Source organism: Capra hircus, chromosome 15 (genome assembly GCF_001704415.2).
Source record: "Capra hircus breed San Clemente chromosome 15, ASM170441v1, whole genome shotgun sequence".
NCBI lineage: Eukaryota > Metazoa > Chordata > Mammalia > Artiodactyla > Bovidae > Capra > Capra hircus.
In genome coordinates, this window is record NC_030822.1 from 46,651,133 (window position 1) to 46,675,872 (window position 24,740).

The 24,740-nt window shown below is 50.2% G+C and overlaps 1 protein-coding gene across 8 annotated transcripts in view; it reads right to left on the bottom strand.

Moving 5' to 3' along the window:
• PLEKHA7 (pleckstrin homology domain containing A7) overlaps nt 12,582-24,740 on the bottom strand; it is a 221,220-nt gene continuing 209,061 nt past the window's right edge. For 6 of the 8 annotated variants that reach the window (XM_018059600.1, XM_018059602.1, XM_018059605.1 and 3 more), the window contains 7 exons: nt 24,320-24,423; nt 23,506-23,706; nt 20,533-20,691; nt 17,987-18,120; nt 16,972-17,114; nt 15,347-15,457; nt 12,582-13,982 (listed from right to left, as the gene is read on the bottom strand). In XM_018059600.1, coding sequence (XP_017915089.1) covers nt 15,357-15,457; nt 16,972-17,114; nt 17,987-18,120; nt 20,533-20,691; nt 23,506-23,706; nt 24,320-24,423 — 842 coding nt within the window. In that variant the 3' untranslated portion in view covers nt 12,582-13,982; nt 15,347-15,356. The remainder of the gene's footprint in view (nt 13,983-15,346; nt 15,458-16,971; nt 17,115-17,986; nt 18,121-20,532; nt 20,692-23,505; nt 23,707-24,319; nt 24,424-24,740) is intronic. The other 2 variants (XM_018059601.1, XM_018059604.1) reach the window with 2 other exon arrangements.

The window sequence follows — 24,740 nt, forward strand, 5'->3', positions numbered from 1 at the left end:
TTGGCATCAGTGAACACTGCAGGGCTGTGGTTCCATTGCTTTGTCTCCACAATAACCACATCTTGGATACTTTCAGTATCCAAAAACAACTTTATCTCTGAAATGACAAATGTAGAAATCTTACCTCTGACCATAACTGCTCTGTTCCTTTATGTATATTCAAATCAGATCATTTCACTGTTGTCACCTGTTTCATAAGCCCTGTCTAGATTTTTTTATGTGATCACTTCAGTGTCCCTGTTGTCAGTAACCCAAATAACCTTCCCTAAATGTCATAACATTCCTAGAAATACAGCCCTGGATTATCCAGTTTCCTAAGGATTATTTCTGGAGAAAGCCCACCAACTGAACAAACCAGTATTTCTAAATGTTGGTTAACAACACTGCATATTATCCTTACTGTTTTCTCTAGTCAACCCTTCTCCCATTCTTAACTGTTGAAAACCCCTATTTTCAAACTTGTGACCCTCTCTTTCCTCCTTCACTCTTATAATATGTCCTTATATACTAGCTCACGTTAAATAATAGGTTTTATCAGGCAGAAATTCCCCGAACTTCAGCCTAATTTGACAACCATGGCGAAGTGCTCCACTCTTCTAGGTCACGTCCCAGCTCTACCAACTTAGTGATAAACTCAGTGACCTTGGGCATAACTAGATCTGAGTCTCCTTCCACCCTTTGATCAGTAAAATGAGGTTATCAATAGCAACCACCTTGCATGGTTATTATGAGAATTAGTTAAAACAGGTAAAATGCATTGTTGTTCAGCTGCCAAGTTGTGTGTGACTCTTTTGCAGCCCCATGAACTGTAGCCAGCCAGGCTCCTCTGGTCCATGGGATTTCCTAAGCAAGGATACTGTAGTGGGTTGCCATTTCTTTCTCTGGGGGACCTTCCCAACCCAGAGATCAAACCCATTTCTCTCGCATTGGTAGGCAGATTCTTGACCACTGAGCCACCAGGGAAGCCACATTTTCAAGTTTTAATAACTTACTGCTGTTACTGTTTGCTTCACTGCTATTCCCTTCCCCCCAATCCACTCCAACTTTCTACCCAACTGTATTTAACACCGCAACTGCATTGAAAACTGCTTTGATCAATGAAATCAATGATTCTTTCCTAAACAACATTTTTTGGCCACTTGATGCAAAGAACTGACTCATTGGAAAAGATCCTGATGCTGGGAAAGATTGAAGGCAAAAGGAGAAGGGGGTAGCAGAGGATGAGATGGTTAGATAACATTGACTCAGTGGACATGAATTTGAGCAAATCCCGGAAGATAGTGGAGGACAGGGGAGCCTAGTGTACTGCAGTCGAGTTGCAAAGAGTCAGACATTTAGTGACTGAATAACATCAGAATGATGTTTCTGAAATCTATTAAGTGACTCCATGTGAGCAAGGTTTCTCAATGCTTTCATCTATAAAAATAGAAGTTTTCTCCTTTAGAAACTCCAATTACATGTGCATATTTCATTTCCTGTCCCCATGTCATTTTTATTTTTATCCCTCTTTTCTCCTTATTGTGATTTGAGCACTGTGTACTCATCATTCCAATTTTATATTCATTTTATGATTATGTACTTTTTTCCTTGAATTCTGCCAGTTCATGTTTCTTCTGTTTCCTCATATCCTCTTGTATTTCTGATGTATCAGTTTATAGAGATCATAAGATATTAAGGTTGTCATGAAATCTTTGATCATAGCTTTCAACTGTTTCTTGAGGAAATGTTTTTCTGGTCAGTGTTCTTCACATGTCATTTATTTTTCTTGACCCTTTTTCCTCTATTTTAATATCCTCATGCAAAGCCTGTGCCAGTTCTTTTTCATTGTTTAGTTACCTGCAGATATTTACTCAGCACCTACTCTGTGCCAGGCACTATTCTAGCTCCTGAGAGGACAGCAGTGATATATATATGTCCTGTCTCCCCTTCACCAGAATGTATGCTTCATTAGAGCAGGGACTGATTTCATTTACTGCTGTCCTTCCAGAAGCTAGAATAGTGCCTGGCACAGAGTAGGTGCTGAGTAAATATTTGCAGGTAACTAAACAATGAGAAAGAACTGGCACGGGCTTTGCCTACCTTTAGGCCCAGGTGAGATAGGCTCCTGCCTTGGGGGCTGCATGTTAGAAGGCCCTGCATATCACAGATATTTATCAAAGAGCATGTGGGTGCCTAAGTCACTCAGAATTTGCCGTTGAGGACTAGCGCAATGCAGTCTATAACCTTAAATATTTAACCTTGTGACCAGGAAAATCCTCCATGTCTTTTGCCCTATGTCCTTGAAACAAAAGGTGACTTATGTCAAATTCCATGAAGGTTTTTGAGTTTCATCACTGGTAATGTCAGAGACAGACACTGCTTCTTAGCATAGAAAAATTCTAGTCGCATCAGTATTTCAGTAAGAGAAATAACTAATTTGTCAAATCCTTTTCACATGGATTTAATGGAATCTTGCACAATAAGATACTGTTTTCCAGGAGTGGAAAATACAGTAAAAAGGGTGTATAAAAATATGTATATTACACATACATTCGTATATAATTGGAGTCACCGAAAGAGAGTATGGGGGAAATTAATTTTCAAAGAGATGAAGGTTAAGAATCTTCCAAAACTGACCAAAGATACCCATCCATAGATTTGAGATCTACAATTCCCAAGCTGGATAAAGACAAAATCACACCTAGGCATATTACAGTAAAAGTGCTGTGACCCAAAGACAAGAAAAAAACTCAATGCAGATAGAGGTGGGGGAAAAAGACATATTAAGGGTGCAAGTCAGTCAGTTCATTTGCTCAGTCGTGTCCGATTCTTTGCCACCCCATGAATCACAGCACGCCAGGCCTCCCTGTCCATCACCAACTCCCAGAGTTCACCCAAACTCCTGCCCCCAGTCCCTCCCAGCATCAGAATCTTTTCCAATGAGTCAACTCTTTGCATGAGGTGGCCAAAGTATTGGAGTTTCGGCTTCAGCATCAGTCCTTCCAATGAACACCCAGGACCGGTCTCCTTTAGGATGGACTGGTTAGATCTCCTTGCAGTCCAAGGGACTCTCAAGAGTCTTCTCCAACATCACAGTTCAAAAGCATCAATTCGGTGCTTAGCTTTCTTCACAGTCCAACTCACATCCATACATGACCCCTGGAAAAACCATAGCCTTGACTAGATGGACCTTTGTTGCAAGGGTGCAAGAGTAAGACATATAACTTCTCGATATAACTTCCCAGATGGCGCAGTGGTAAAGAATCTGCCTGCAATGCAGGAGACCCAGATTGGATCCCTGGGTTGGGAGAAGGAAATGGCTACCCACTCTAATTATTCTTGCCTGGGAAATTCCATGGACAGTGGAGCCTAGCAAGCTATGGCCCACGGGGTCACATAGAGTTAAGATGACTGAGCGACTGATCACACACTATATATAAGCCAAAGAAGCCAGAAGACAATGTAATATCCTCAAAACAAAGACAGAAAAAAAAAAAAAACTTACCACCCTATCCCAGTGGAAATTCCTTCAAGAATAAAGGTAAGACATTTGGGTTGGCCAACCCACAAAGGGCTTCTGACATTGAAAGGGAAGTGCTCGCAATGAGTTCCACATTCAAACCAGATTTCTCTCTAGGGGCATTTTTCAACAAAGTACAAACCCTCACTGGGTGAAGGTAGCATTCAGGGCTGTCAAGAGATCGCAGTTTGGAGGGGAGAGTTCCAGAGACTACATAAATCTACATAAAGAAACTCCCCTGGTCCTTGACTAACTCCTAAGCTGTATACAAACGTGGTAAGAGAGGAGCATCCAGCAAAACAGCTGCTCAGGCTCGCAGCGTCACAGCTTTTGGAACAGACAATCTACTTCAGGGGGAAAGGGATACCAGAGGCTGGCCGCCTGCTTCCTATCTTTGCTCCATTCCTCTGGATCTTGGCTCTACAAATTTTTACAGCTTTGCGAGCTCTGCATTGCCTTCAAATACATATTTTTTAAAAATAGTTCAGCCTCCTTTTCCATTTGTTCTCAGTAGGAATGTTGCTTCAAAGTACCCTTGTCTACCACTGCTAGAAGCATAATTTTTTTCCAATAAAATATTTTGGAGAGAAATATTTAAAGGTTTAAATAAATAGGTTCATAGACTAGGACACTCAATATTGTAGTGATATAATTCTCTCCAAAGTAATCTTCATACAATGTATTCTCAGAAAAAAAAAAAATCCAATTGAGGGTGGAAAATAAAATCTGACAAGTTCTAAAATTTACAAGGGAAAAGACCAAAAATAGCCAAGATAGTTGTGGAAAATAAGAACAAGATAGACACTTTGCTTTTCTGTGTATCAACACTTACTATAAAGCCCCACTAATTAAAAGAGTATGATGTTGGCACAGTGATCGACAAATAGACAAGAGAACAGAAAATTAGAGTCACACATATACAAATACTTGATTACGACAAAGTGGCACAGCAGTGGGAAGAAAATTATAGATTCTTCAATAAGTTGGACATCTATGGGGAAAAATGAAATCTGATGCCCACTTCACACCTTAACTTAAAAACCAGTTCCAGGTATACTGTAGATCTGTGAAAAGCAAAACAAGAAAGCTCCTTAGAGAATAACGGAGGAGAATAGTTTTATGACTTAAAGTACAAGAAGACTTTGAACAAGATGCAAAATATTGCAAACTACAAAGGAAAATATTTACATGATTACCTTAAAACTAGTAATATCTATTGATTGAAAGTGAAAAGGAAAGCCAGAGTGATATAAGACATTTGCAATGCACATGATCCATGACAGGTTCTGTGTCAAATACTCCTTGTGTTTCACACATCCTCTAGATATGACTGTGATAGGATCTCATTTTAGCCACACGTCACATGGTGCCCCAGAGCTTCTTAGCTGCCCCAGTGTGGGGTTCACATGGGAATCACCCACACGTGGGATATGGAGATGTGAGGGACTTACCCCATGGGGAGCCCTTGGTCAGGGGAGGCTCTGAGCCAGAAGATAAATGCTCTTCTTATACCACAGGTGGATAATTTTGAGGAGCATTTTACGTGACTCTTCAGAAGGTCCCAGTGAAACTGAGCCCAAGTTTTTCACAACAGTGACCAGCTTGAGAAGGCACATGCCTCTGTTGCTTTCCCTTCTTTGCCACTTCTGTTCCTTGGATATACTTAGTCGCTCAGTCGTGTCCAACTCTTTTGCAACCCCATGGACTGTAGCCCACCAGGTTCCTTTGTCCATGGGGATTCTCCAGGCAGGAATACTGGAGTGGGTTGCCATGCCCTCCTCCAAGGGATCTTCCCAACCCAGAGATCAAACCCAGGTCTCCTGCATTGCAGGCAGATTCTTTACCAGCTGAGCCACCAGGGAAGCCCTCTCTTCCTTGGATTGTTTCCCAAATTAACTCTGCATACAAGCCCTTCCCTCAGACTTCTTTCTAAGGGTAGCCAAGATTAAGACAGGCTTACGTCTAGAACCTCTACAAATCAACAAGAAAAAGATAACATAAACCAATGGAATAATGATAAAGAGTCCTGAAGATACCTCATGAATAAAGAAATCCGAAAGGTCAAGGAAAATTTGAAAGGATATGCAATATCAATAACCATGAAGATGCTAGTAAACCTAATTCATACATATCAAAAATAGTTACAATTTTTTTAAAAGTTTTGTTGAGTATATTATCTATTGCCATGTAACAAATTACCCTAAAACTTAACAACTTAAAACAATAAACATTTATCTCACAGTTTCTATGAGTCAAGAATCTGGGCTCTGCTGGGTGCTTCTGGCTGAAGGTCTCTCACAAGGTTGTAATCAAGGTGGCAGGCAGGGCTGTAATCATCTCGAGGGCTGACTAGAGGCAGGGAGGACCCATTTCCAAGCTCACTCTTAGGTCCTCACTGGCTGTTGGTCACAGACATCTGTCCCTGCCCTGTGGGCCTCCCCACAGGTTAGCTCACAACATGGTTTCTCCAGTGAGAAAGCAAGGGAGGATTAAGACAGAAGCAACAGTCTCCTTGTAACCTCATCTTGAAAGTGACACCCTGTTAGGTTCTGTCATGTCCTATTCATTAGAAAGGAACTGCTAGCTCCAGCCCACACTTAAGGGAATGGGCTTACAGATGGTGTGAATGCCAGAAGGCGGGCATCACTGGGGGGCCATCTCAGAGGCTGCCACCACAATGAGGATATGGAGAAACTCACATATTCATGGTGGGACTATAAATTAGTACTATCACTTTGGAAACCAGTTTGACATCTGCTACCTAAATTGAAAGTGTGCATACCTTATAACCTATTAACTCTATACCGAGGCATAGACCCTAAGAAATGATTGCCTGTGGATTGAGGGATAGATATAAAAATGTACACAGCAGCATTATTTTTAATAGCTCCAAGCTGGAAACATCCAAATGTCCTTTGACAGTAGAGTGGATAAAAACTCCTCGAATATTCCTGCAGGGAATACTATACGACAGCAAGATGAGTGAAACATAGTTGGATGGATGAAATCATAATGTTTAGTGGAAACAAGCCTGACACAAAGGGTTACATTCTTTATTATTCCATTCTATTATTCCACTGGTACACATTTCAGGAAACAAAAATAAGTTAGAGTATCTGACCAGGCCTGCTTAAAAAAGTACATAGTAATAACAGAAGTCTGGGAGGCGGAGGGCCTAACTGAGCAGGAAGGGCCATTAACAGAGCTTCCTGCATCCTGGCAAACTTGGATTTCTTAACTAAGGCAGTGATTACACAGATACCTGTTTTCTGATCATTTTTTTGAGCTGTATGCTGTTATTTCATAGACTTTCTAGGTGTATGTTACATTTTGCCATAAAGGAAGCTTTCCCAAAACTACACATATACCCACATCCTATTATCCAATCATGCACAAAAGGGGCCCAGCAGAAGGCCTGGCATGAGGTTAAATGCTCAGGGTACACAAGCCAGTATCCATATGGGGACTCCTTCAGGTGGGAAACCCTGTCTGCCTCCTCTCTTGACCATGCCAGGCCCTGGAAGTGAAGGTAGGCAACAGGGCTGAGCCTCCCGGAAGCCCTGCTATTTGCAGCAGGGTTTGGCCTGGAGGGGACCGCGGTCTCTCTTTCAGTGAGAGGGCCCCATCTTCTCCCCTGTTCCAAGCAGGGACAGGGCTGGCGGGGGGGCCTCAGGTCAGGAGTCAGGGACCAGGGGCCCTTTGGGGGCAGTCATTGGAGCTCAGCTCTGAGACAACCTGCCTACCCGATGTGACTTCAGCAAGAAGACTCAAAATCCTCTCTAACCACTTCCCCCACCCAGAACTTCAGTGAAAAGGTCAAGGGAATTTTCCTTCCCTATCAATGGAATGGATCTTTCTCAGGCCCAGAAAGAATTATTTATCAGGTGTTCATGGCATTCCGTGTGCCTTTACAGGGCCCAGGCGTGCTCTGAGGCACAACAGACAACTTTCTTCCTGAAAGCTCAGTTTATAGGCCAACTTCAAAGCCCAGGTCCTCAGAGCAGGACAAGGCTCCAGTTTGGGAATTGACATCAAAGGCGCACACACAGGTTGATCTGATGTCGGGGTGGACAGCCTCAGGGCTGCGAGGAGAGGCCTCAGAGGATTCGCCTGTCCTCAGCCCCTGGAGAGCCGAGGGAGGCAGCCTGGCGGTGGCACGGCCTTGTGAACCCACACTTCAAAAGCCCTGGGCCACTGCTTAACTTGCTGCAGGCAGCTGTCTAAAATGGCAGAGAAACGGTGGAGGGCAGACGACTGGGGTGGGCAAAAGCAGCTGACCCCAATCTGTTTATCCAGAGCCAGGGAAAGGACACAGGCTTTAAATGTGGAAGGGTCTGAAGCCTTGCTGTCCATAGTAAGGATCCTACATGAGCAAACCAGCACAGTGACGGTCGGCCCACTCAGTCTTCACATCACCCATGTATGGTAGGGACTGTCATTCTTATTTCTCAAAGGAGGAAACTGAAGCTTAGGGAGGTAGCATGACTTGCCCAAGGTCAGAGTCAATTAATAAGGGTGGATCTATCTGCACTGCTCTTACCTACTACTCAAGAAACTTAAAAATAGGGCACTAGGAATGCTCTCTAGGGGCTTGAGTATAAAACGTGTAACAGAGCAGAGAGGCAAAGTCATTTGAGAAGGAGAGAAAGCTTCCTGGCTGACAGCCCTTGACTTTTTCATTCCTTCACTCATTCAACAAATTTCTTAGTACCTTCTTTGTGGCAGCCATTGTTCTCAGCACTAGGGATGATATAATGAACAAGACAATGCTTATTGGCTATAAACAAGTAAACAAAGAATGAGAATGCAGTATGTTAAATAATTATAACTTGTTCAGTTGCTAAGTCATGTCCGACTCTTTGCAACCCCAGGGATTGCAGCATGCCAGGTTTCCCTGTCCTTCACAGTCTCCTGGCGTTTGCACAAACTCATGTCTTAATAGCAGGTAAATGAGAACTTTTGTCATATTTTTTCTAGTGCTTCCTATGGGGTCAAGAACCATGCTTAGCATTTTCAACGTCATAATTCATTTAATCTTCATTAACAACTCTCCTGAGGTAGATGCCAATATAAATCTTTATAAGTGAGGGAACTGAAGCAAGGACAGATAACTTGCCTAAGGTTACAGGACTGGCAAAATGGCGTGATCAGATTTAGAATCCAGGCAGCCCGGCCCCAGAGGTGACTGCCTCCTTGCCAGTCAGTCTCCTAAAAATGGATTGGCTGGCCATGGTCACAACGAAAGCGGGCACCTGAGGCTCAGTGCCATCTTACTCTGTCCTGACCTTCCCAGGCCAGTCTTCTAGGCAAGGACATTGAAAGGATTTTGCTGAGATGCCCAAGCCCTGGATCTGATTTTTCAGCTTCTCCCTGGGATGATTTTGCCTCTGATCTCAAATTCAGGATCTATAAAGAAGATGCCTTCCAGACCCAAGAAGCCTCTGGAGGCAAACGGACACTTGGAACTCAAAGGGGGCTCTGTGCCTTCAGTGGGTCAGGAGAGGCCCCCTGTGTAGGGGAAAATGAGATTCTGAATACTTCCAAGGACCCACCACCAGGATGGCATTGAGGGACCACTGTTGTGGCCCACACAACTGGCAAAGTGTCCCTAAATGTCAGATCAGTTAAGGACTGGGATGCAGCTCAGGGCTCAGTGGGAAAGCATCTCTGAGTGTTAAGTGATGTCAAGGGCTGAGGTCAGCAGCAGCTTCCTTTCTGACTCTGTGACCTCAGCCAGGGGGGCTGTGCCTCTCATGCCTTCTCAGTTCTAAAGCAGTTGAGTAAGGAACCCCTTACTTCCCAAGGACAAAACCTCATCCATCAGAAGAAGCCCCTTAGCAAGTACCTCTCAGCTCCCCATGAAAGAGCCTTCGAGAAGCTCAGCTGGGAAACTTCTTCCCCATGTCCTGTGCAGTCCCCAGTGAGCTCAGAGAGAAACTCTCTAGGGCCTGCCTGTGTGTGCTGCTCCACAGGCTCGGCCTCTCTCCCCAAAGCTCAGTCCTTCCTGGGCGGGTCCGCACCCTCCAGCCATGACCTGCACCCTCCGCAGCGTGGGCGAGTCCACCCCCACCTGCACCCTCGCTCCAGCCTCATCTGCATTTAACATCCCTTGTTGGGCTTTGGCAGAGAATACTCAACAGACTCGTATTAAAAATGCCCTTTAAAATTCAAAAGCTTTGAACTGAAGAAATACCTTGAGAAGTTTTCATGGAAAGTTCAGCTCTGCTGGTTCAATTCACTACACTTAGATGCACCTTTTCAAATAATAGGGAAAAAATGTAACAGGGTCAGCCCCAATCAATATGCTTGTTCAAACAGAATTGCAGGGACTGTGATGTGCACACATTTTGTGCTCTGCCTTTGTACCCCGCCACTCGCTCTGAAGAAAGGTTTCTTTGCTGGGAGAGCAATGAAAGTGGTAGCCTTTGGAGTGGAGACGGCAAAGCAACGGCGTGTTTACTGGGCCGGGAGGGGCTGCCATTTTTTGCATCCACCCCCCACCCCCAGCCTTGTCTCTTTGTTCTTTTCATAACGGCACGCAACCCTCATGGGCAAAGTCCCTCCTATGCCCTGGCGTCTGATGCTGAATTGGAGGCAGAGGACTCCCAGCACTTGCCTGCTCCGTCTCAGAAATGTGATTTGTGGATTAGACAAATAATTTGCTGCTTCTTTCCCACCCTTGGTGAGAACACAAAAGGATTTGCCATAGAGCGCTGTACCACGGCTAGGGGAACTCCCAAAGTCTAAAACGGGCTCTTGTCTGACTAAGCCAGGGTCCACATCCACTCCACCCCTCCACGCCTTCCATCCCCAAGAGGACCTTGGGCAGATGGAGGTTTCCTTGGCCTTGGGCTGCAACCTAACAACAGCCAGAAAAATTCTGGAAAACCCACCTTAAGTGAAGATGGCCAAGTTAGAGGGAGAAGGGGTGAGCTACGGATCCCACCACCAGCCCCTCGGCCAGACACGAAGGCAGGCAAAAAAATGAATGAAGGGGAGCAAACGAAAGGCCTGCCTTCAGCATCCACATCAGTCTGGGCACATTGACCTCATGCACAATCACAGATGTATACATATCTCAACTTCAATCCTTTAAACGATGCCCTGGAATTGACAGAGTAGCACTGATGTATATGTGCCACCATGTACAAAATAGCTAGCTAGCAGGAAGTAGCTGTATAGAGCAGGCAACTCAGCCTGGTGCTCTGTAATGACATAGAAGTGTGGCATGGGGGGCTGGGAGGAAGGCTCAAGAGGGAGGGGATATATGTATACTTATGGCTGATTCACGTTGTTCTATAGCAGAAACCAACACAACATGGTAAAGCAATTATCCTCCAATTAAAATAAAATAAACAATACCCTGGACATGGCGAGGATCTGGGCTGTTCAGGAGGGTCAAGTGGGGATTAGGAACAATTATTCCCAACTCCTACTTCATACTAGATCCTAAAACATTCTTGTTGGTTCTTGCTAAAATAAGACATTCTGGGTTTCCACTGGATCTGGGTTAAAGTCAGGAATAGATGTCAACAGGGGTGCGGAAGTATGCTCACGCTCCCTTTGGTGACCACAAGCAATCCCATCGTTTCAAACTCTGCTCAGGCCCCCAGGGCCCCTGCAAAGAAACGAAGTAAAAACTATTGGGCCACATGGAGTTTCCCCTCCAGAGTGGCCCCCACCTGGAGGGCCCCTGGTCAGCCAGTCCTTTCGCAGATGGCCCCATCTTACCTCGGGTAATGAGTCCTCTCAAGGAAGCGTGAAGGGGGCCAGGCCATGCTGCCTGCTCACACGTGATGCAGCTGGAGGGTGCCTTTTCCAACCATCCACGCTCTATGTAGAGCCTGAGTCGAGGGCCTATCATGCTCTCTGTTTGAAATTTGGGCCACAATTCTTAGAGAACAGGCTACGCCTCCTCCCGCTGGAGTGGAGAAAACAGTTAGGAGTCACCATGTTCCCTCGCACACAGGACCATGCGTGGGACCAGCTAGTAAGAACACCCCTGGCCTGCTTTTGCTGAGAGAATGGTGGCCACCTAGCGTCGGGGGCTCTACCTCCTGTACCTTTTTCTCTTCCCTTGCACTCAATTGTGGACAAATTCTCCACCACCTCCACCCCTCACCGGGCTTCCCAGGTGGTAAAGCACTCAACTGCCAATACAAGAGACGTAAGAGACGTGGGTTCCATCCCTGGGTTAAGAAGATCCCCTGGAGTAGGAAATGGCAACCCACTCCAGTGTTCTTGCCTGGAGAATCCTGTGGATAGAGGAGCCTGGCGGGCTACAATCCATGGGGTCACTAAGAGTCGGACATGACTGAAGCAACTTAGCGCAACAGCACCACCACCCCACCCCTCACACCCCAGCCTCCCTTTCATCTGTTACGGAGCTATCTCCAAGTAATGCTTAAAACTGGAGAATACTTTCCATTTTAAAATTAAAAATCAGTAGCTAAAAAAGCAGCAGCGTCCCCTCTTCTGAATGCTTTGGAATCTGTTCCCTCCAGTTTAACTAGTTGGAAAGTCACTCTGCACTGCGGGTGCTCTTCTTGGCAACAGAGATAAACTGCCATTAACCACAAACTCGAACATGCACGCATCCCTAAACCGAACTGGCCTCCTGCCTTCTGTTTCAAGCATATATCACAAGTCAAAATGAATTAAGTCCAAATCCAGTTTGCAATGGTCGGTCACTAACCCACCTCACTGGAACGAGCTGGCAGCATATGGGTTGGAAGAGGGCCTGTGGGGTCCCTCCTGCTGTCTGGGATTGCAGTCCGCCTGCCAAACCAGTCCCGCACAGGCGCGGGCGTCCACAGCCCATCCACAGCCCAGCGGCCCCTTGACTGGGTGGGCTGCGGTGGGGAGCCATCCTGAGCAGCTGTTGAAGCCCAGCCAAGGGCTTGAGAGCACAGGCCTTCCTCCCTCAGAGCTCCAAAGTCAATCAAGTGTCAAGAACTCATCGGGAGAAACTTCATAGGTGAACACTGCAGGGTCAAGAGTTGACACGGGATTTTCCAAAGAAATAGAAAGAAAAAAACCAACACAGGGCACTCATGGAAAATAGCCAGCAAAAAGCAGGACGTGTACCAGGTTAATACTTTAATCTGTACATCACATTTTTTTTTTTTTGCAAACCATTACACTTCTTTTTTAAATTAACTTTTTCTTGCAAAATACTCATTTCATTTTTCCAACAAAATCTTATAAAGGCAAAAATAAAATCTTATTTTGGCAAATGTCATGAAGTCGATACTGGCAGCATATGGAATTAGTTAAAAATAGACAGCAACTTCTAAATATATTCAAGGTTATTTTTCTGACCATAGTCAAAGACCAATTTTCATTTAAAGTGTGGCTCTACCCAATGGGGGTTTTTTGTTTTTTTCCCTTTCCAATCCCATTTTCTGTATGCAGACTATCATGAGCTCGTGACTCATATAAAGGGCCACAAACACGGCAGCTGGTCTGGTGGCCCCTTCCCCCTTTTAGGCTGGAAGTCAAGTCATCATCCTGCCATCATGGCCATCAGAGATGGTGGGGACCTGGTGCCTGTCCTCCGGCCACTGATCCAAGTCCTGGGAAGCTGACCTGTGTTTTGAGGGGCAGGCTGCAAAGGTCCCAGGGTCGCTATCACAGCCTAGTATGAACACAGGGAGTTGCAGGTAGATGCCACCCGGTGTGACATTTATTGCTTATGATACAAGTCGAAGATGCTCTTCTCGCCTTTTCTGTATTTCAAAGTGTTCTGTGTTTCTTTATTTTTTAATTAAAGCAAACGTTTTTTTATTTTTGAGAAGAGCCCTTTGCTGAGAGAACCTCATGGGCGGGTTGGGAACCAAAGTTCTTAGACACATTGTTGGGCCTAAGGCAGACCCAAGGCCGAGGCACAGACTTGGGGTCTGTCTCGGTGGAGCTTCACCCTCCAGAGCTGGCCATCAGGCGGGCAAGATCAGGGCTGGCTGACCACTGCCCTGGACAGCACGCCAATGAGCCCCACACTGGAATCCGCTGGAAGCGTGTCTCCCATCCAAGCTCGCTTGCATTCAGCAGATGCTGGACTGGTTTCTGCTCACCTTGCCCTTCGGCCCCACCCACACCCACCACCCCACGATACCTGAATCTGTGTGTGCAGCTCCAAAATCTTGCATCCTCACCTTCTCGGCCACTGAGCCCTTGAGGTGAACATTATAAAATACATCCTGATTCTAAAACACAGCATCAGTATTGTACAGTGTGTATCAAAAGTGCCTTTGTCACATGAAAAGGAGTCTGAACTAAAACAAGCAGGGGGTTAGGACCTCGCCCTGTGGTGGACGCCCCACAGCTGACGGGCTACTCCGTCCTCCAGGCTGAACCTCTCTGCTTAGCTGGAAGGAATTTCCTTGGCGGAAGAAGGATTGATCTTCTCAGAGGAAACTGGTTCTGCTGGCCCCTGGCTCCAGACTTCTCTGTGTGCTGGGTCATGGGTCAGTCACTGCCTGGGCTGGCAAAAAGCGGAGGAGACAATGAGGGGCTGGCAGGACCCCAACCCACTCTGGGGACCTGGTGGTGGGCTTGTTTGCACACACATGGGACAGGGAATGGCAGGCTAACAAGACAGAGTGCAGCCGGGCAGGGGGCCAGGGCAATGCGGCCGCTGCGGGGGGACTCTAGGCCTCTAGGACTCATGGGCGCCCCATCCTTCCCCCACCCCATCACTTCTAGGAAGTCTGCCAGACACACACTGGCCCTGAGACTGGGTCCCTGCTCTAACAGGGCCACAGGCCTGAGCAAAGAGGGCTCTGGGTTCCAGTTCCGGCCCAGCCCTCCGTTTGCTGAGTCACTCTGGGTAACTTGCTTAGCTTCCGTGGCCCTTGTTAGTTTAATCTTAAAAACAAGGTGATCGCACCAATCTCCTAGGACTGCTGAGGATGCTGGAAGGGTAAAAGGAAATGTGGATGGGCTCTGAAAAGAGCATTGGAGGCCTACTCATGGCCACAGAGGTGCCAAACGCTGATAGGAACAGAGCCTCTCTGTGACCTGGGACACTCAGATCTCTAGGAGAAAACCACACATCCCATCTGTGACTCCAGAGGATGCTGTGGCCCTTACAGGGCCCTCTGGAGCCAAGACCTGATGGAGCATTTCCCTGAGGTTCCTCAGCCACAGGGGCCCTACTGTATACCTCCCGAGAGCCTGGCCCAAGGCCGACCTCCTCCTGCCACCCTCAGGCTGGGGGACACTTGCCCAAGAGCATGCCTCCGCCCCGACCATGCACCTCCATCCCTCACTGCTCTCCTTTCTCCAAACACCTAGAGCTCCTCAGGTGGCTGGATGGGCACACAGGTGGCGATAGAGGACTCATGAGGAAAGGGTCCCCACCCTGGTTCTGACACCCACAGACACGACTCTTTGGGCCAGACCCTCATGGGCTCTGAGCTGCTCTTCCTCATCTGTAAAATGGGGTGAATATCCCCGTGGGGTTATCGCCAGTGCTCAGCAATGTTAACCATAAACACTAGAGAGGGACAAGAGGGAAAGCCCTACACACTGTCTGGCTTGTACCGGTCCCTTGGGGGCACTAGGCCACCTGCAGGAAGGCCACCCGCAGGAAGGACAGCTGGGCAGGAAGGGGTGTGGCTCTGGTTTCCTGAGATTTCACAGGCTCTCCTATATCGGAGCCACCGAACACTCCGTTCCTAAAAACCAACAGCCCCCCTCCTGCCCACCAGCCCGGGAGGTCTCCCCAGCGGCCGCTTTGCCCAAGGAAAGAAGCATCAGCAGGTGGTACTGCAATTGTCTCAGCAGCAGGGAAGGGACAAGCTCAGCGCCAGGAGAGGGGCCACGACGCCAGGCGGGGGCTCTTACTTGGAAGGTGTTAGACAAAGGTGTAGTGGAGTCCGTTGCTTAAGGGGGGGTAAGGTGGCACGGTCCTGGAGGACAGGGGGGCTTTAGGCGGGAGGAGGGCCAGCTGCTGTGCTAGACGGGCAGACAGGAATTAAGTGGTGTGTTAGGCTCCTCGTCTGCTCCTGCAGCTCCAAATGCCCCACTCGGCAGGGCCCCACTGCCTGCCACTAGTGGCCTGGGCCTGGGGGACAGGCCCGTGGGGCCGGGTTGGGGCCTGGCCTGGGACTGGAGAAAGGGAGCAAGAGTGAGGAGGGGCTGCAGCAGAGGGTGTGATCGCGGGGGGTAGGGTGAGAGGGCTGGTGGCGCACTCGCCTGCTGGCGGGGAGGAAGCCGAGGACAGTACGTCCATACAGGTAAGAGCAAGCACAGGCCAGAGAGGAGGGTGATTTATGGCAGGGCAGGTGTCCCCACTGGACCCCTGGACACAGGGAGGAATTCAAAACCGCCATGCGGGGCCTCAGGGACCCCCAGGATCATCAGGAGGACGGGCCTGGGGGAGCCACCTGCTGTCTCCCCCACAGGACACCCTCTTGGCTGACACATATGTCCTCAGGGCAGTCAGGACAGCAGGGACCTCAGGGACTCTGTACGGGACCAGAGCTGGGGGAGAGAGAACAGGCTTCCTCCTGCCCTCAGTCATCCCACGGCTTCTTGATACAGCTCTGCTCCCCGGGGCCACCACCTTAGGGCCTGGCAGGCCCCACCCTCAGCCACTTCTAGACCCTCGGGCCAGAGTTGGAGGACCGTTGGGGGCTGTGACACCACTTCACTCTCCGACCACCCCTCACTCCTGGCCAAGGGCACCACCTAGACACGCAGGGGCCGCTGCGTCTGGGGAGCAACAGCGCTGGGTGAACTGCGAGAGCTGACAGAGGCAGGCCAGCGTGGGTGGGGAGAGGAGCCAGGAGTCTCTTTCCTAGCTGAGAGAGAAAGCCTTTTTTACACACGTGTCCATGTACACATACAAATACACATACACTCCTGACAGAGAGAAAGCCCTTTTTGCACATGTGCACATGTACACACACACCTTCCCATCCTGTGGTATATTTTTTACCCCCTACTGGACAACAAAGTCCTTTCCAAGTCCTGCTTTCTGGCACAGGCCACTCGGAGGCAACTCTGATGGGTGGACAGTGGCTGATTTGGGGACCAAAGCAGAGACCCCAAGGAAGGTTAGAGGGGCCCCTTCTGCCTCGGCCCAGCAAGAAATCCAAGCACCAGAGGTTTTCCTGCCCCTTCCTCATGAGGCCAGAAATCTTAGCCTTGACCCCTCAGCTCAGGAGCCAGAAAACCCTGTTCTCAACCGGCCGCCTCAAGACAGCACCACTCCCAGGGCTAACAGTGAGCCGCATGGCCTGTCCCAGACCTCCATCCTCCAGCGCTCCTGAGCACCAGCTCCCCTGCTCAGCCCACCCCCCTCCGCCCCCACCACGCCCTGCAAGGGACAGGGCAAACACCACTGTTCCTCAGTTTCTAAGCCTGATGCCTGCTTTCCCTCCGACTCCCGGACAGGCTGGGCTGGGCCCTGAACCCAGGGAGCAGGGGCTGGGGCCCAGCCTCCGAGGCTGCCCCCGCGGCCTCACCTGCTACCTGCTTGCTGCGCTGGGAGGCCTCTGAGGCCAGGGCATAGGAGATGTTGATGATGCGCTCCTGCTCCTGCAGCTGCGAGTCCAGGTCGGCCACGCTGTTCCGGTCCTGGCTGGCGGGCGGCTGTAGGTTGCACATGCTGCGGGAGGGCCAGAAAGCGGCTGTGGGCCTCCCTGCCCATGGCCTCCGCCTCAGGAGAGGGGGTTCCCCTGGCCTGAGGACATCACCCTTCTAGGGGCATCAGATAAAAGCAGGGCACTTTCTCTCCAGACCAAGGTGCACGAGCTCCTCTCCTTAAATGCCCAGCCACAGCTTTGCCCCTCCTTTGGGGGATCACAGACCTCAAGGTAAGAACTCTGGCTCTAGGCTCCTATTCCCTCCAGATGTGAAAAGGCTAACCTGGCTCTGAAAGGGAGGACCTCAAACACCAGGGTTATGTTTCTGAGGCTACAGGGGCTGATGGGACAGGAAAGCCACTTGCTGGGGTCCCCTCCTGGCCTCCAGGGGTGTGGATGAGGCCTCTGGCAGCTCAGGACACGGCTGGGCCCCTGGCTCTGGTCTAGGCCACTGGCACAGGCCACTTTGATAGGTGAACAGTGGCTCTGATTTGGGGACCAAAGCTGGGACTCCAAAGGTCTAGGGTCTGAATGAGGGAACACAGGCCCTGGGGCTGGGAGTGCCATCCTTGGGGGCGATCTCTAAGCACGTCCACTTCACCGCCACCCTTGGCTCCACTCCCCACACTTGCCAAGGCCACGGGAAGCAGATCTAGGGGCAAGGGCCTAACATGGCCCTCTGAGAGCTTCACGACCTTCCAGGTGACCTGGGCGAGCTTCCTCGCCGAGCTGTCGGTGACGTGCTAAGAGCCGACCTGCCCTTACAATGAGCAATGTTTGCCTAAGACAGAGGCCTGACAAAACACACACACCCCGGCCGGCCTAGCCCGGCCCGTTCAGCTGAGACACCCACCGGGGCGGCCTAGCAGGCTGTCAGGACGTTGTGAGGGCTGACCTGGACCGGGTGAGGATGTTACGGATCTTCTCGGCTTTGCGGTACCGCGCCTGCAGCTCCTCCAGGCTGGGCGGCTCTTCAGGATCCAGCTCCACGTAACGCTCAGGGATGGAGACTTTCTCTGGTTTGGACAGCTGAGGGAAGGGCCAGGTGGCGGTGGTTGGGAGGCACAGATGTTTGATTTGAGACCCGCTCCCTGACCCTGTCCCCCGACCAGGAGGCACACGAAGCCGCCCACAGACTCAAGTATTTGCTAAGATCACAGCGGCAGCAGTTCACTGCGGAGTCAGGATCTGCATCTGGGTTTGACTCCGAAGCCCGTGCTCTTTCCACTGTACCCAGCACCGCCTACTGGCCAAGGGCAGGGAAAGGGGAAGCCAAAGTAACTAGATCAGAAGCCCCGAGGACAGCAGTCACCCATGGCGCCACCCTCCGCATGATCTGACCTGTGCGGACCTCTCCAGCCCCACAGACCCCTGGGGCTCTCTCCTCTGCCTGGGATGCTCCTCTCCGGGCTCCACGGACTCTCTCATCCTCCCAACCTCACCTCCAGAAATCTTCCCTGACTGCGCCTCTCCCGCTCATCCTGTCTCTGTTTTCCACTTGTCTCTCCACTGTCTAGCTCCAACACTTGGTACTCAGTAGCCCTTCAGCAAACACTCCTCGGAAAGTTAGATGGCGGGGGGTGGGCAGATGGATGGGTGGCTGGGAGGAGGAATGAAAGAAAGTGACAGTGCTTTTTGTCCCTACAAAAGGCCCTCTGATCCAGACAGAGGCAGCCACGTTGCATCTCTTGCTCTCAAAAGGAAACTGACCCCTACTCCACCCCTCTAGTCTCTCACACAAACCCAATAGCAACCTCAGCTTAGTGAAACCTTACTTGGGCCAAGAAAGCTAAAGGCAACTTTCGCATACCTTAGGGAATTTTTTTCTCCTTGAGTAACAGCAGGACATTTAAAATGAGGTTGGTTGAAACTCCTAAAGACGAGGTCAATCCAATCCCAAGGCAAATATGGACTTGAATTTAAACCCATCCCTACCTTCCATTCTGGTGAAAGATGGCAAGAAAAAGCTCCTGTCTGTTTTTCCCAGTGAAGGCAGATCCAGAGCAAGGACGCAGATCACATTGCCCGAGCCGGGATCAAGGTCAGCGATAAGGAAGGCCTTTTCCCCTTGGCTGGCAGGCTAATCAGGACACCACAACGCACATTTCTCACTGCCGAGGCAGCCTGTAGACGCTGCTTTTGTGAATCTGAGAATCATGGACTTCTGGCTGCTTTAGAGGTGCCACAGGGAAAGGGGCTTAAGGCAGGGGACTAACCTCATCAGCCCCTGGAGGCCCCGTGGACCCCAGAACCCAGGGACTCCACAGGCGTCAGTCTGCCCCACTCTGGTCTGATCTGTCCTTCACGTGGTAAGAGCACTTCCTCTCATGCAGTTCCAGGCCAGGCCGAGTCCTCACACCAACGTGTTTGGGCTACTGTGCACTTCATTCAACAGAGTCGTCATTCAGCAAATATTTAGAGAGCGGCTATGGTGTGCCAGGCCTGGTGCTGGATGCATAAAGGTGAACCAGACAGCCACAGACACTGCTCTACAGAGCTTACAAGGGGCACAACGCAGGAGACCACCCTATGTCTTGAGGACCTCGAGTCTGTCATGCACTGACTCCCTTTCCCTTCCTTCCGGTAAAGACACTCTTGGCTGCGGTTACTTCCCTTTTTTGGGCCTGCCTGGTCATGATGTATTTGAGCCACCAGAGGGCGCCAGGAATTCAGACCAGTCCTATCCAGGTCTCCCAGCCTCTGCCACACCTGGAAATTTCACCTGTGATTTCTTTTTTTTTAATTAATATTTATTTATTGCTGCGGCTGTGCCAGGTCTTAGTTGCAACACACAGGATCTTTATTCCTGGCACCCAAACTCTTAGTTGTGGCCATGTGGGTTCTAGTTCCCTGACCAGGGGTTGAACCCAGGTCCCCTGCATTGGGAGCTCAGAGTCTTAACCACCAGGAGCTTAACTTCCCTGGATCACCAGGGAAGTCCCAAAATTTCACCTGTGATTTCTAAACCTGCCTCCCCTTTCCCCCACCTCAAGTCTGATTGCCTAAACTAGCCTGACTAGCCAGATGCAAGACCAATTCCTGGTTTTCCAGGGAACATATCCTAACAATAACAACGACCTTATCACATTCCTATTACGTGCCAGGTCCTGTGCTCATAGTTTCTGATCATTGCCAATCGTCCAGGCAACGTGCTGAGTCTCTTAACCCTCACCACAACACACTGCTGCTGAGGAAACCAAGGCACGGAGAAGTTAAATGACTCGCCCCGAGTTACAGAGAGACGAATCTGAGCCTGCATCCCAACGTCTGGACTCCTCTCACCACCTCCAGCTGCTGTTCACCCATCCTCTGGGCCATGCTGAAGCCGAGCCTGTCCCATTCAGGGCAACACCCCCTGTGCCCCTGGGAGGGTGGGTCAGGCTGCAGTCTGAAGGCTATGCCTCAGTAGGAATGAGGCGTGAAGGAAGCCCCTGCCCTCACCTCTCTGCTGATGTCCACGTCATAGTCTTGTGGTTCCAGGTCCAATTCAGTGACAGGCATGGCCTGCACCTTCAGCCAGCCATTCTCTTCCTTGTCCTTTCTGTCCCCTTGAACAGCCCGTTCCAGCAGCTGCAGGTCAAAGTCCTGCTCACGCTTCCACTGGCAACAGAAGGAGAAGGTGAAATGTAGTCTCTTCCTGACCGGCCCTTTTGGGTGGGTCTTTTGGGCACCAGGGTCCTTGGGAAGTTGGGTCTGTGACTCGTTAGGGAAAAGCTGTATGACCATGGACCTCAACACCGTCTCTGACAGAAGGCAGCAGCGGTCTGTGACATGGATGCTCCGTGTGTGTGCTCAAACTGTGTGACAGAGAGAACAGGGCCTGACTCCAGACTGCTCATGTCTCTCTGACCTGGCCCCCGGGTGTTCCAACCTCCAGGGCACAGGTCTGTGATCCACGACTTTAGACTTACAATAGTCCCCAGGGATACAGGAAGCCTCCAGGTCCCAGAAGGTGACCCCCAAACAGAATGTGGGACAGAGCTCCGGAGAAGGGGTTTGCTGCTTCTGCCACCTGATAGCTCATGGAAGCCTTTCCTGGTTCTGGAGTCCTATGTCCCAGCTCAGAAACAATGGAAAAACAAAACCCTCTGAGGCCCTGGTAAGCAAGGAGGGTAGCCAAGATGCTCTCTCGTGGGATTTCCCAAAAGGACACAGTGAGGGCTGGGGAGGTACAAGCAGGAGCAGCTGAGGACCACTGAGGCAGGTAAGCTGCTGTGTGCCAGGCATCTATTTAAGTTGGAAAACCAAAGCCATGTAAGATTTAAATGCTAAATCAAACTCAACATTCCCAGCTCTGTAATGAGCAAGCTTCACAGAGGGAAAGTCTAACCCAGCCACTTTAAGATCCCAGCACAGAGAATGGAGACACATACATATGGCTGAGATTATCACAACATTGTTAATCTGCTATATGCCAGTATAAAATAAAAATTAAAAACAAAACCCAGTACAATGGTTGGGCTGCACTTGGGCCTTCCTAATCACCTGTGGCCTTCGTCCCCACAGAACTCCATGTTGAGCAGGTTGCCAAGAGGAGGTGATGGGCTCAAAGCCTCCCTTTTCTTGTGCAGAAGCCAAGCAGAAACTTCTCTATCCCAGGCTGCCTCCTCCCTCTCACCTCATCCACCTCACAGAGCCCCGAGTGGTCACAATCGTCTTTAATGTCCCCTCCGGCCCCACTCACCCAAGCCCCAAACCCATAGCCATAACAGCACATTTCACCCACTCATGCACAAGCTCTCAATACGGACTCTACGTCAACGTAATCGCTCTCAGGTGATGGCTTCCTACCAAAGTATGAAAGGATTAGACAGCTGAAGATTCGGGGATGAAAATTTAATTTAATGATTGATTCACAAAGAAAACACACCTTTTCTGACATGCTCACCAATGCCCCAAATAGAGACAGGTCCTCACATAAACCCAGCCTGATTGCTTCCACAGACAGAAAAAGTTCACTGGACTGTACAGCGTATCCTGGGGAAGAACCACGCCAATCCATCATCATTAAGCAACACATTTATTGGCGCTGAGGCAGAGACTTAACACAAGTCTTTTTTAAAGAGAAAAAATTACAAAGTATTCAAGTTACGATTTTTAGATCATTTTTCTACATTTGAGACATCAGGTTGTAAAAACTCAGTTTTATCTCATAAGACATTTACTTACAAAGTTTAAAAGTTACTGGCTTTGCAGCTTTTTAGGATATGAGTGTACTGGGTCTTATCCCTTTGGTGTCTGAGCTAACAGCTGCCGAGAGGCCCTCTGAATACAGATCATAACTTATCTTGCTACCTGTTCAAGTTATAAAATACTAGAACACAAAAAGTTTTCCATAAGAAATTGTGCCGATGGGGCTGGAGGAATTAAAACTGAACCACCTCAGACTTGGCAGAATTTATTCAAACGTGCAGTCTCTGAAGTCCATGCCTACTATCCCAGTATAAGGCATGGACTTTAATAAATTCATCACGCCCAGACCTCTGGCAAAGACCACCGCCCTTGGGCAGTGGGGCTGGCTCAGCCTTGCAGGGTGGCTTTGGGGATAAGTGAATTATGAGTCAGTAAGCCTGCATAAAGGGGGCAGCAGACAGTGAGTCACACATGGGAGTGCTCGCTAGGCTATGGAGAAAAGAGCTGCTATTGTAAGCCTAGTAACAGGAGCACAGGCCAGTTAGAGAATGGTGGATGCAAATTAGAAGCTTCTGTAAACACAATCAGGCAGGATTAGAGAGGCAATGAGCAGTAACGCTAAAAGCAAAAGAGCTTGTGCAATGAATTAGGGAAAGAACAGTCAGGCTAGAGGTCTAGGGAAACATTTGATTTCAAACAATAGAGAAAAATCCAATGGAATGTTTCCAAAAGGGACCTAAGGCGACTGTGGGCAGGGTGCAGTGCCTGGAAGCACCACCAGAGGGCAGCAGGCAGCCTGGCTCTCCGGGGGCGCAGGGCCTGTCGGCACCGCTAGCTGTGGGGGACACCAGGCCCTCAAGGGTGTACTCTGCTCAGTCGCTCCCCAGGGCACCTGCTTGGAGGTTTGGGAGGCTAGTTGACTCACACTCCTCAAATCATAGCACCATCTTTCTCCTCCACTCCTCCAACTCTGTACTTCCCAAGTCCTGGGTTCAGGTGAGACTCAGAATGCCGAAGAAGGGCCTCTCCCTCAAGCTCGACTGGAGACCTGACCGTGGACGCTTCCTCTGGCTCCTGGGCTCCTGCCGTGACAGCCTCACCCTTTCTCTAGTTCGGGGCACCCTCTGACCAAGTCACTGACGTGGCCTGGCTTGTGGACACACAGCCCACGGGGCGTTCTCTGAGCCACTCTCTCGGGGGTGAGCCGGGCTTGGGTCTGGGGGCCTGGGGGAAGCTCTGCTCCCTGCCCCAGCCCCGCCTGCCTGGACCCTCCTAACATACTGAGCCGAGGTCTCCCGGGAGCGGTTGGCTGAGGTAGCGGGACGAGGGCAGCCCCGTCCTCTCTCCTTGGCTCAGCGTCCTCTTGCGCTCCCGGACCAGCGCCTTCTGGTGCCGCTTCATGCGCTCCAGCTGCTCCTCCGCACTCATCTTGCCCCGCTGGTGGTCTCCTGAGTACAGGCGCTCCAAGGCACTCTTGGGTCTCTGAGGGGCAGGGGGAGCAGACAGGGCGGCTGGGCTGAGAACAGGGGGCGACCGGCCACATGGCTTCAGCCCGGTCTCTCTTGCACGCATGCACGCACGCACGCACGCACGCACGCGCGCGCACACACACACACACTCTCTCTCTCGCCTCTAAGCACACTGAGACACGTACACACACTCACACACATACACACTCACATTCACAGTCACACACACACTCTCACCCACACATGCACACACACACACTCTCCCCTCTAAGTACACTCAGGGACATGACAACCCAGCCCTCACGGGCCCTCTGGCAGCACCCGATCCTGCAGATGCAGACCCTGAGGCCCAGGCCTGCCCAGTGGGCACACCCGCACGTGTGATGGACCAGAACTCAGGGTGTGGCTCACTGGGTGAGAGCGGGGAGAAGGGCGGGGGCCCTTGGGAAATGGAGGGGGTGGTGGGCAGTGGGAAAGGCATCGTAAGCATGTGGTGACAGGGATGCTGAGCTGAGGAGGGGCTGGGGCCACCTCACAGGACAGCCTGTCACTGTCCACCGCAGAGCCCTTCCCTCTGTGCATGAGGGAGCAGTGAGCCCTTCCAGAACTTCTCAAGGCCTACTCACAGGGTAGGTCATCTTGCTGCTTTCAGCATCTAGACCCCTCCGGAGGGTGACGTAGGGAGCAATAGTGGACGATTGCTGGAGCCTTGACATGGACCCCGAAAGGCCTTAGTGAGGAAAGAGAAGAAAGTGGATTTGTGGTGAGGAGGACAGGCCACCAGCCCCTTCTTGATCACCTCCCACTCCCACGAGAGGACCACAAGGACCCAGCCAACAACCCATGCTTCTTCCTCCCAGGGCCTAGAAGAGCAAGGCCCCAGGTAAGGAATGAGGGGCTAGCTCATGGATGCCCTTTGTCCCTAACAGGAGACAGGGTCCCTGAAGATCTGAGGGCTCCCCACATCTTCCCTCACATGCAGAAGACTGGGCTGCTTGGCAGGAGGAAAGGACAGAGGGCGAGGAATACCCTTCTTCTTGATGAACT